We start from the raw sequence: 13,480 nt of genomic DNA on the forward strand, positions 1-13,480 counted from the left end.
AGGATTACTTATGGACATAAAAACATTTTTTTAAAAAGGCAATACATAATACAGTATAAATTGAGGAATTAGAGACTATCACAAGTAAGTAAGCACATCATAAGATCTCAGAATGTAAACTTTGGAGGGCATCTCTAGAATAATCTAGTCTATGCCACTCTTGCTTTATATTGATAGATTCTACAGAGTATCTTGCTCCACATTACACCAAAGGTCCCAGCCTGGTTAACTGACTCATTACTTCCTGTCATAGCTGAGACAAAGGAAACATCCCTTTGGACTGGAAGAGCCTGAGATGGAGGGGACATCTGGATAGGTGGAAAGGAATGACATTGGTGTTTCAAGCCAGAAGACTGTTACCAAGTGTAGAAGGGTTGCTAGTGACTTTTTTATTCTGAAGTTCTGTGACTTACTGTAAAGCATAAAGCAGTGTTTGGGGGACAGCTTAGCTGGGCAAGAGTTTTCGGAGAATTGAGGTCTTGCAAAATCCAGGGAGAATTTTTCAGGGAGAAAATAGTTCAGGGAGAAAGTTCATTGTGACAGCTTTACAAAGATTTTTTAAAAGATCAAACAGCAGATATTTATTGAGTACCTTCTATAATAAGAGCTATTAATTGAGCACTCTTTTTGTTAGGAATCTTGTATTTATTTTTTATGTGATCTTTACAAGGTAGGTATTTTTTCTCACGTGAGGGAACTAATGCTTAAACCAAATACCTTTCCCAGAGTCACGTACCTGTTAGATAGCATAGCTTGGATTTCAGTAAGCCTTTTAAAATAAGTCTTGTACTTTCTGCTAAGACATTTTAAAAAGAAGAAATAATGTAGTTGATATTTATTATGCTTACTTTGCTGGGTCCTTTATGTATACTTTTCTCAGTGTTGCCCAGACCTTGGGCATTTGTGTACTGCCTTCATATTTTTTGCCAAATCTATTACTACCTAAACTATTATTTAAGTTTAGCATTTTTCTTTTCATTGGGTTTAGGTTTAAACTGACATTTTATAACTTAATTTTGTTTTAAGCAAGAATGCTAGGAAGATAAAGATCTAGATGCAGTAGTTACTTTAAACTATTTATTGAAGTAAATAAAACTACAGAAATAGGAAGTCTTTGTCTACATGCTATCTAAAATCATTTTCCTGGCAGAAGTGCAATATTTTGGGAAATTATCTGCATTATCTCAGTCTTTGTGATATTCCTGTGAGGTGAGTACTATTATCTCTGAGATTTTACAGGCTTAGAGAGAGTTGTGGAAACTTGGCCAAAGTTACATATCTTAGAAATGGCAGAGCCTGAAATCAGGACAGACTGGTTTTTTTTGTGTTTTTTTTTTTCCCTTCCAATGAGAATGTCTTGAATGACCTAACTTTTGCATGATGGCTAACCGTTTATCCTTTTTTTTTTTTTTTTTAATATATATATAATTAGAGACTTTTGGCTTATAATTAGTGATAGTTCCCAGGAAACATGGCAACAGATATAAAAAGAATATGTTAGACATTTCTTATTGGAATCTAGGTTTCTGTTGAGTCTGGTGTTAGCAAATTTGGAATACTAGACTTTTCAGTACAAGCTCTTCTGTTCTTAAGCTTCTTTCTTTTCTCCTTATAATATAGACTTTACAGTTAGGGGCCATGTTGGAAATTCTTAATTTTTTTAAACACATAAGATATTCATGTTAAATTTGACTCTAAACAAGAATTTTAAGGACCAAAATTAGGAGTAATTGCCAAAATTTCCCCTCCTTATCCCAATAACCATTTTACATTTTTACATTCAAGCCCACACTCTGAAAGCTGGTGTGTTTCCACTATGCCATGGAGCCTTCTGTTTTTGTCTCTAAGATTGTGCTTATCAAATGTTATGAAAATGATACGTAATACGTTAAGATATATACAGAGGATTAATTAAGACTCTCTAGGGCTTTTTTACATGCATTTTTCTCTATTACATGGAAGTGAGAATTAACAAATTGTACTGGCAAGACTTGTTGCCTGGAATTTGCAGTTAAATCAGGTGGGAGCCTTGGTGATTCTCATCTCCGCGCCCACCCTCCTCTAAGCTTCAGTCTCTCACTCAGACTGCTGCAACAGCTTCCTAAGTGGTATCTCTATTAAATTCTTGCTGCTGCCTAATTTATGGTCTACCCTGCAGCTAGACTGATCTTTTCTAAACAGAAATAGATCATACCACAACCCCTGCTTACAAAACCTTCAGTAGGGTTCTATACAGTTTTGTACTTGGAATGAAATCTGTATCTAGAATAAAATCCAGACTCCTTACCTTCACAGTCCTCCATGATCTAGCCCAGCCTTCCTCTCCAATCTCATCCCATCTGTTGCTCACGCACTTGGTCTGCTGACTGTTCTACTTGGCCTAGAATACTCATCCTCTGCTATCTGTGTGGCTGCTGCTTTTTATCCTTAGTTAGAAATTTTGAGTGTCATCATCTTTGTACGTTTAATCCAAAGTAGAACCCTACTGTTATTTCATTGGAGTCATAGAACTTAACACAACTGGTGGGTTTTGTTTTGTTTTGTTTTTTAAGTTTAACTAATTGATTATCAGGTTTACTTACTAGATAAGTAGAAAGGCTGATCCTAGCACAGTGCTTTATACATAGAAGGTGCTTAATAAATCTTTGAATCAATAAATGAAAGAATTTAGGTGTTGTGATACAAGTAAAAAAAAAACAGTTATAGGATCCTAAAGAGGTAGTGACATGAAGACGGTTTTGGGGGAGATTGATCTGGCAGTTGTATGAAGAAAAGCTGAAGCCTGAGAAACTAATATGAGTTTTGTTGCAAAAATCCATGTGTTCTGGATTGAACAAGGGACTCAGAAATAAAGAGGTATCTGAGGGCTCAACAGATGCACTGTGAAGGATGAGAGGGATTGAGCAATTATAAGATTTTGAGCTTGAGGGAACAATGTAAAGATGGTGTAGTCAGTAGCAGTGAAGAAATTTGAAAGGAATACCAGCCACTTTTAGGAGGAGTCATTGTTTTTTGAATTTTTAACATGTTAAAACTTAATTGGAATCAGTATATACATAAAATGTATAAAAGAATTATATACTGCAATGAAGTTGGGTTTATTCCAGGTGTGCAAGCCTGGTTCAACATTTGAATAGTCAATTGATGTTATCAGCCATATCAACAGACTAAAGAAAACCCAAGTAGAATAGCTAAAATAAGGGATTGGTGAGAACATAAGAGAAATTTGGATACCTATTGCCTACAGAATAGTTCAGCAAAATATGCTGCTGTGAGAGCAGCATTGTGAAAATCAGTCTTGTATTTTATAAGCATGTCATAAAATCCAAATCCCGTAGTTATCAGCCATTGTAGACTTTCCCTTATCTCGTCTCACATTCCCTGCCTAGGTTTAATTTTTACCACTTTCCAGTGTGAACTGCCTGTTGCAGCCAGATTAGTTTCCTTGATGCCCTTCCGCCATGTTGAGCTCATTTCAGAATGAAATTACCCAAGTACAAGTACAGGTCCTGTCAGTTAACTAGCTTTTACTGTGACTTTGGGCAAGTTACTTCACTTTTCTCATCTGTAAAGTCAAGATTATAGTCGTAATTTTCTATTACCTTGCATGTCTTAAATGCATAATAAACATTAGCTACTGACTATACCTGTTCTATCGCTGTATCTTTAAACTCTGATAGCTCTAAAGTGATGCCAAATTGGCTCATAATAGCAGTGAAAAAGGAAGAAGAGAATAGGGAAGGGAGAGTTTTAAAAATGTATGTGATTAGTTTGGTGTATATTCAGAGTTTAAAAGGAATGAATAACAGTTCAATAAAAAGTTTGCTTGAAAGAAATAAACACTGAGACTATCCAAAACATACAAAGAACTCTTAAAACTCAACAATGAGAAAACTTAATGACCTAGTTGAAAAATGAGCAGATCTGAACAGTTCACCAAAGAAATACTGAAGGCAAATAAGCATATGAAAAGATGCTCATATCATATGTCATTAGGGAATTGCAAATTAAAACAACAATTAGATACCACTACATACATGTTAGAATGGCTAAAACACCTATGGCATCTGTGGTGAGGATGTGGAGCAATAGGAACTCTCATTTATTGCTAGTGGGAATGCAAAATGGTACAGTCATTTTGGAAGATAGTTTGACAGTTTCTTACAAAGATAAATAAACATAAGCTTACCATATGATCCAGCAGTCACACTCCTAGATATTTACCCAAATGAGTTGAAGATTTCTGTCCACACAAAAACCTGCACACAAGTGTTTACAGTAGCTTTATTCATAATTGCCCAAAATTGGAAGCAACTAGTATGTCCTTCAGTAGGTGAACTGATAAGCAAATTGTGGTACATCCCTACAATGGAATGTTATTCACTAAAAAGAAATGAACTATCAAGCCATGAAAAGACACACAGGAACCTTAAATGTGTATTGCTAGGTGAAAGAAGCCAATCTGAAAAAGATTACATCCTGTAAGATCCAACTATATGACATTCTGGAAAAGGCAAAACAAGACAAGTAAAAAGTGGTTGCTAGGGGTTCAGGAGGAGGGGGAAGGGGATGAGTAGGTGGAACACAGGGCATTTTGAGGGCAGTGAAATATTGTGTGGTTCTGTAATGCATGTCATGTATTTGTCAAAACCCATAGATATGTACACACAGAGAGTGAACCTTTTTGTATACTATAGACCTTAGCTAATAAAAATGTGTCAATATTGGTCATCATTTGTAACGAATGTACCACACTAATATAGAATGTTAATAGAGGAAATTAGGTGGAGGGGGAAGAGGGCATAATACATGGGAACTCCGTACTTTCTGGACAGTTTTTCTGTAAACTTAAAAATGCCTTGAAAAAGTAAGGCATTGATTTTTAAAAGTGACAGGCTTAATAGGGGAGCCTATTAATTAGGGAACCCATGGAAGCCTGTTTATAATAATATAATAATCTAGTCCTTGTATCTTTTTGAAATATGGACGCTAAACTATAAAATCATTATTTTTTTCACTAAAGAGTCAAAAAACACTAGCACCAATTATAAAAAACAGCAAAACCTGAGAAAAATAACTTTATAAATGCCAGATTTTGCCAGAGAAAATTCATGGGTAACCTGGAAGTTGGTTGTGAGTGCTGGAGTCTCGGGAGGGAACCTGAGAAATTTAACTCAAAAATATAAAGGAACCATTTATGACACTTGGGTGAAATGATAAAATAATTTTCCCTTATGTGTTTACATCACTTGGTCATCAGGTTTTGGAGGCAGTGCATTCCAGCTAGTGCAGGCCTGATGGTTAGGTTCCTGCCTTGTATGGACCCACCTTAACCCCTGCACTTGTTCTTTCCTTTCCTTTCTATCACAACATACCTATAGTTCTAGGCTATGAACATACCCTTTTTCCTTCAGGGTGTGTTCAAGTGAATTTAAAAATAAATTCTGGGTCAAATAAGAAATGTAGAAAGCGCTGCCATGTGAGGAAGCACTGGAGAATCCTTTTGAAGAGTGAAGAATCCTTTGGTTTAAATATGTAACCCTTCCCCTCCCCAGTTTATTTTATAGTAGATTCATATTTTGACTTAACTAATTAAAGCCAAACACACGTGAAGGAGACTTGGCAGCATTAAAGATTGATTTTGTGAGAAAAATTAGCTTTAGAATGTTCAGCATGCAGTGTTGGTTTATTAACATCTCTGTTTTCTGCCTGAATTTTATTTGTGTTTGTTTGATCGTACATTTTATTTTATTTTTTAATATTTATTTATTTAGGCTGCACAGGGTCTTGGTTGCGGCCTGTGGACTCTTAGTTGCGGCATGCGTGCGGGATCTAGTTCCCTGACCAGGGATCGAACTCGGGCCCCCTGCATTGGGAGTGCAGAGTTTTACCCACTGGACTACCAGGGAAGTCCCTGATCTTACATTTTAAAACTGCATTTTAAGCAGAGGTTTTATTTTTATGCCCCTTCACAGTTTATCAGATTTGGGTTGTGTAAAAAACATTGACAAATACACTTCACTACAATTTTGAAATCTCTTATGTTATTTAGCTTTCATTGTTGAACGATATTATTGCACACTCACCTGAACCTGACACATTGTTCTGGGTGATTTAAAATAATATTTTGTGTTTGCCTGACTAACAAGGGCATAGGTTAGTAACAGCCAGATAAACAGCCAGAGAAAACTTTTGAAAATAAGGGATAAATATATGTAGGCATGTATCTTCTGTGGTTTATAGGTAAAAATCTAGCATTTAATTAATTCAGTTCATTTAACTAACTTTAATCAATTAGCCATCTACAAGTGCTGATCATTAGGCTTCTTAACTAAACAGGATAAGACATCGTCTTGTTTAGTTAGTATTTTGATGTTTTCCATTGTTTTCCAGTCTACTGATTTACATAGGTGGAATCATTGATGGCCAGAGTGGTTGTGATTTGTCCCAGGTCACAGTGGTAGAATTTCTAGTCGAGTATCGGTTACTGCCTCTGTGTTTTACATAACCTTGTTGTGAAACTACTGGTGTAGCTTTCTTTAATGTAACATCACGTACTTAATCATTCAGTTTTGTGACTGGTTTTCCAGGTTAATAACATAGGATAGGAAGTCAACAATTTTATTTTTAAACTCACTAGTGTGTAAATATTTATTTTGGTAATTGTGGTAAAAAATGTGTACATGCTAGAAAAATGTGGTTGTCATCCTAAAGGCATTCTCAAATTAATAAGTAGAGTGTTTTTACATTATACTTAGTTACTATATACTTAGTGTGTATTATTTAGTTATACTTACTGGCTACTTCTGAAAAGTCTTAAGATATTTGGGGATAAAGATGTAAATCTCTGTGAATTAGATAATTTTGTGTGAGATTTGAATGCACAGAAAGAGTTTAAATTCAAAGATTTATGACAGGGTTTCCTTCACACATAAGGATTATTTCTAAGTTTGATGTTTGTAAATCAGGTAGAGCCTTATTTCTACAGCGTAGAATACCTCTGATTTCATGTTTTGGAGCATTTGGTCTGCATGCTAGACCTGTTTTATTAAAATGTTGAATGGTTTAAAGGTTGTTTGCTTTTTGTAAACACACATGTACTAGTCTGACCTTAATTTATAAGCATTTTTTTTCTTTTGACTTTCCCCAAATTAATGATGTTTAACAGCAGAAATCTAGTTTTATATTTGTTGGTTGCAGTTGTTAAAATGATTAGAAAAGTATACAGTTAGCATTTTGACACATGAATTGAGAGTTGAAACATCACTATAAAATGTTTCAGATTTATTTAGAAAGATGGGAAATTCTTTTGTCGTTAATGATCCTTTAAAAAACTGCATAATTTTAACTTGGAAATTGGTCTTCTTAATAATTCATAAGAAGCAACACCTAGAAAGCATTTGAAGAATACTTTAGAATTCTTCAGAATTTTACATATATTTTAGATCTCTTGTCTCATTTGTAGAGGTGAGAAGAGCTTTGTAGCATAATCTTCATTTTCCTTCATTGACTTGGTTTTGGTTAAGGGAGATTTAAAACACTTAAAACATACCATATTATTGTCTTAGTTTGAGTTGATTCCATGTGAAAAGTTATCGAGACATTGTCAGTTGTTCAAGAGGTTAATTTGCATGCAATTTATGTGCATGTGACTTTATTTAAAGCAAAGGTCAAAACTTTCTTCCCTACCAATTTATACTTCTCTGCGCATTTTTGCTATTGTGCTATGAATTTAGGTATTTAGTAACTAATAAGAAAGCTTTGTATAAATTTTACTCACAAAGATGACCTATGTGGTTAGTAGTTTACATAGTTTATTTCTAATTGTCTTTAATTTTGTAGAGAGCTACTGAGCCAAGCCAGGCTATATGCCATTGCTGCTGAAAAAAAGAATTATCTTCAAGAGGAGCCCAGTTCTTCTCATAGAAGGAATGCCGGTCAGTTTGATTGGGCTCTAATGAGGCTAGATAATTCTGTACGAAGAACTGGCCGCATCCCTAAGACTCTTCTACAAAAAGTCTTTGATAACATCTGCCACTCAGGTATTTCAAGATTTTCTGTTCAAAAAGTTGAACTTCTTAAGTACTGGTTTGGTGGTAAGCTCATTATAGAGCACATTACTTGATACTTTAAATTTTGTTATTTCTATTCATGATTTTATGTTATGATCTTTCTGTTTTTCCAACTCATCAGAGCAAAGTTTTGAGTAAAACATTTTGTTTTGCATGTTTATTTCAAAATCAGCAAATAAAAACTGTCTTTTCCCAGTTTATGAAGGAATCACTTTCAGTGGTAAATTTTCTTGGAAGATATTAGTTTTTCTTATCTTCTATTGTATAGTGTCTGCTTTCCCTAAGATAGTCACATATGACAAATTCCCAGAAAGACTGATAATCACTATTTCCCTTTCATTTTCACTTAGCTATTAAAATTTATTTGAGTCACTTATGCAACTTTGATAATCTGATAGAAACTTGCCCTCAACACTCCCCCCCCCAAAAAAAACCTAACCACACATGCTCACACAAAAGCCCACGTGCAAGCCACACACATATTTTGTATATAGTTTGAGAGCATTCACCAGCTTCCCAAAGCCCATCCATGATTTCAGTCACATTAAGAAGCTGTAGAATCTAATGATGAGGGATACTAAAGAAGTATCAGTAATAACTTGCATTTAAAGACAGTTTTTATCATTTTCTCTCTTTGATTTATTGAGTTGTATGGCTATCATCACAGTCAATTTTAGAACATTTTTATCACCCCCAAAATAAACCTCCATACTCCTAAACATCAGTCCCCAAACCCCCATCCCTTCCAGCCCTAGGCAACCACTAGTGTCTTCCTTGTAGATTTGCTTATCCTGGATACTTTATATAAATGGAATCATGCAATAAGTGGTTTATTTCTGTTTTTGTTTTAAAGTCAGCTTTCAGAGACATGTGGATAAAGGGAGAAGGAAGTTAATATTTTGTAGAGGATTATAAACCTAAGTTGGATATTCTTGGGTTTTAATTGTACTGCTTTGTACTATTTTCATAAGATACTGAGAAGTTTAGCCTTTCAGTAAGCACTAGGTTCTTTGTATTTGTAGTCTTGCAGATTGTATAGATTTATAACCTTAGCTTCCCTAAGAAAACATCAGTTTTAAAAACTTGTAGTAACATTGTAAATGATACTTGTGGATTGGGATAGGATTTTTCTGATTTATGAGTACTCTTTTAATATTATCTTTAGTGAGGCAGGAGATTTTAAAATATTTACGGATTTCAACTTAAGTTTTGATATTTATCTGCATGGTACTGATACTATGTTAAATATTATCTGTTAACCTGTTTTCATAGGTAGCCCAGGTGGTAATCAAGCCTTGCTTCTGCTGCGCAGCTGTGGTTCTCTCTTGCCTGAACTAAAGCTCTCAGAGAGAACAGAATTTGCTCATAGGATATGGGACAAACTTCAGAAATTGGGTATGATTGTATGAATATATGGTGTGTATAAAGGGTGTAGATACTTTTTCTTTTAGTAAAAAAGAATTTCTTTGCATAAATGCTGTAATTCAGTTTTATGGAAGGGTTTTACTTGATTCATATTTTTTTGTGATATGACTTATTTGGTGAGTTATAGTGACATCTAGGGGCATTAAGAATAAAATAATTTTTCATAACAAGTATTACTTTTAGGGTAAGTTAAAAAGAACAAAATAGAAAGACACTTAGTCTGTCAAAGTTATAAATGCACATACCATTTGACCAAGCATTTCTATTTGTTAGAATTTATTAACATATCAAGCATTTCAGTGTTTTAATATGTTTATACTTAAAAAAATTCCTTTTGAAGTATAGTTGATTTACAATATTATATTAACTTGAGGTGTACAACATAGTCTATTTGTTAGAATTTAGATAGATATACTCACATGTGCAAAAGGATATTCTTCATTGTAGCTTGTTTGCAAAAGTAAGAAATTGGAACCAACTCTGATGTCCCTCACTAGGGGTTTGGTTAAATAAATTATGGAGTGTCTGTAAAATGGAATATGGTGCAACCATTAAAAGAATGGAGTTCTTCATATACTAATGTGTGGTTTTCTCCAAAATATAATTAAAAATTAAGATGCAGAACAGAGTGTATAGTTTGATACCATTCTGAAGAAAAATGTTTATGTGCATATGTGTATGTGCATATAATATTAAAATATTTCTGGGGCTTCCCCGGTGGCGCAGTGGTTGAGAATCTGCCTGCTAATGCAGGGGACACGGGTTCGAGCCCTGGTTTGGGAAGATCCCACATGCTGCTGAGCAACTAGGCCCGGGAGCCACAATTACTGAGCCTGCGCATCTGGAGCCTGTGCTCCGCAACGAGAGGCCGCGATAGTGAGAGGCCCACGCACCGCGATGAAGAGTGGCCCCCACTTGCTGCAACTAGAGAAAGCCCTCACACAGAGACGAAGATCCAACACAGCCATAAGTAAATAAATAAATAAATAAAATTTAAAAAAAAAAATATTTCTGGAGGGATGATAAACACTAGATACAATTTTTACTCTATACTTTTAAAAAAAATTATAGTTGATTACCCTATACTCTTATACTTTTTCATTTTGGGGCTATGAATAGTACCTATTCAAAAAATAAAATAGTTTAAAAGGTCATTTGATAAAATTCAGTGTTCATTCCTGATTTAAGAAAATCTTAACAAAGCAAACTAGAAATGTCTATATGTCAGTAAGTCACATAATTTAAAAACACATGTTGAACTGGGAGAAATATTTGTGAGAATGGTTATATTCTAAAATAGAAAAGAGCCCTTACATAGTAGTCATAACATTAAACACCTCAATAGAAAGATAGACACGCATTACTTTCTATTATAATTGTTCACAGACATGTCTTTTCTCTGTACTGTATATCCTCTGTGAGCGTAGAATTCATAACATCTTTGTTTTTCTCTTTGCCAGTAGAATAATGCTTTGAACTTATTACACTTGTTAACTAGTTGTTGAATTAATATTGTTAGAAACCTGGTAGATTGCCACCGTGACTCTTGTTCACAGACTTTTAAAGCTGTAAGAGATTTTTTGGCTTAGGTAATATGTCCAAAGTTACAGAATGAGCTGTGACAGATCCGAGACTGGAACTGAGTTTTCCAGACTAAAGGGGATTCTTTAGTCCCCTTTAGTCTGGAAATGATAGGCTCTCATTTCAGTGTTGCCATATGCTAAATTTTTAAAAATAGAATGACTTCTAGTGTACTTCTTGGCCACATCGTGATAATGTATGTCTCCTTAAGTTTTTTTATTCAGGTTATTTATCTTTTCTGGAGTGTTCTTTTGTTTCTTACTCTTTAAGTCAATCCATTTTTCAAGCTATAATTTAAATCCCTCCTTTCTAGAGTTTTACCTCCAGTCCCAATTAGTGTCTCATCAGTTGCCTGCATTAGAATTGTGAATTTGTCTTTTTTTTTTTTTTTGGCTGCGTTGGGTCTTCGTTGCTGCATGCGGGCTTTCTCTAGTTGCAGTGAGTGGCATCTACTCTTCGTTGTGGTGCGTGGGCTTCTCATTGTGGTGGCTTCTCTTGTTGCGGAGCACGGGCTCTAGGCACGTGGGCTTCAGTAGTTGTGGCACATGGTCTCAGCAGTTGTGGCACACGGGCTTAGTTGCTCTGCGGCATGTGGGATCTTCCTGGACCAGGGATTGAATCTGTGTCCCCTGTACTGGCAAGTGGACTCTTAACCACTGCGCCACCAGGGAAGTCCCTGAATTTGTCTTTTTAATAGATATTCTTCTCTTGGAGGCTGATGATCTTATCTTATTCATATTTAGATCTTTGTCATGAACCTTCCAGTGTTTTGCACATGCTGGGTACCAAAGTAGTAATAGTTGAAATTGTAGAAAATGTTCAAGCAAATTTAACTTGACTTTAAAAAAATTTAAATTCTACTTCATTAAATAGTAAATCTATTAATATTAACATGGTTCAAATGCAAAAGGTTCAGTAAAGTTTATAGTGAAAGGCTTTGACCTATGTTCCCCAGACACCCAGTTCCACTCTTGGGGGCAATCAGTCAAATCTAACTTAAAAAAATTCTCTAAGATAATCACATTTTGGAAAAATATAGATGTAATTTTTTTAGAAAACTGTTTCTTACAAAGGCTGTTAATCTATTTGGGATTGCAAAAAACCTTGATCACTAGAACTCTGGTTTAGAGACAGAGGTAGGGAGGGATAAAAACTACTCTGAACAAAAAAGTGCAAACATGTTTTTAAGTATTGGTATTAGGGCAGGTCCACATTTAATATATTTATATAATTTTAATGAAGGGAACTATATAATGACATCTTAAAGTTTTCAGATGACACCATATTTTTCTTGAACAGTAAAATGCCAAGCTAATTAATATAACTACACATAAAAAGCCCTGTGAGATGCCAGAAAAGTGGCAGGTAACTTTTACTGTGGGCAAGCACAAGGTAATACATGGAGGAGAGAATAATTATCCAAAATACACCAATGGATGAGCACTAATCTAGCAAGACACCTGGCTTTTATCTAAAATAGTAATATTTTAGGATATTCTTTCAAGTTTGAACAAAATAAGTGTAAGATAAATGTAAGTGGATGACAATTTACAAAATTATTACATGACGAGATTGAACAAGAACATAATATTAAAACATTAAAAGTAATGGACAGCAGAGCCAGAGCCATGAGATAGTATTAGAGGTATAAGGGTATATGGTAAGGTACATAAGGAAATGCTATTATATAGCTTTTGATTATTAAAGTAAGATATTTTAGGATTATGTCCCTAAACTTTGAGTTTTTAATTAAAATTTTAGACAGTTAAAGACTTTAATTCACTCTATGAAAGATACACTATGTATTTTTTAAAAATCCTCTACAAGAAATGACCCATGAAATTAACTAGACATAACAGTAAATATGGGGATGAAATTTTTACTGAAGTTCACAGAAACGTTTTTGTCATCTGTAGAACCGTGTCAATGTGGCAGAAATAAAGAAATGAGACCCAGTTGAGTTATGTTAACATTAATCTTGACTAAAATCTGTATGAAAATCCAGAATAGATGTTACTTATCTGGATTTTCAGCAGTTTCCTCAGCTTTTCCAGCACACTAGAGTAAATACCTTTATAAAATTATAGAATATACCGTCCTCAGCCTTAGAGCTGTAGCCAACCATTGTTAGAGTTCAGCTTGAGTTGATGGTTTTTTGAAAGTTCTCAGACACTACATGGTAACCTTGTTGCATAATTATATTACAGATGTGGACTTGCACATGGTTCCCTATAAGGCCCTGTATGAAGTATTACAATGGTTAAGAGATTGAGCTCTCAAGGCAGATTACCTACATTCAAATTTATGGTCACATACTAGCCTTGTGGCCTTGGGTAAATGGAAGAGTCAGTTTTCCTAATCTGTAAGATGGGGATGATAATAGTACCTTCCTGAAAGCTGTT

The 13,480-nt window shown here is 34.7% G+C and overlaps 1 protein-coding gene across 1 annotated transcript in view; it reads left to right on the forward strand.

Moving 5' to 3' along the window:
• LRPPRC (leucine rich pentatricopeptide repeat containing) overlaps nt 1–13,480 on the forward strand; it is a 111,206-nt gene that overhangs the window by 11,657 nt on the left and 86,069 nt on the right. The window contains exons 2-3 of the mRNA XM_059943451.1: nt 7,843–8,042; nt 9,345–9,467. Of these exons, the coding sequence (XP_059799434.1) occupies nt 7,843–8,042; nt 9,345–9,467 (323 nt within the window). The remainder of the gene's footprint in view (nt 1–7,842; nt 8,043–9,344; nt 9,468–13,480) is intronic.

Source organism: Balaenoptera ricei, chromosome 13, assembly GCF_028023285.1.
Source record: "Balaenoptera ricei isolate mBalRic1 chromosome 13, mBalRic1.hap2, whole genome shotgun sequence".
In the NCBI taxonomy this organism is placed as follows: domain Eukaryota; kingdom Metazoa; phylum Chordata; class Mammalia; order Artiodactyla; family Balaenopteridae; genus Balaenoptera; species Balaenoptera ricei.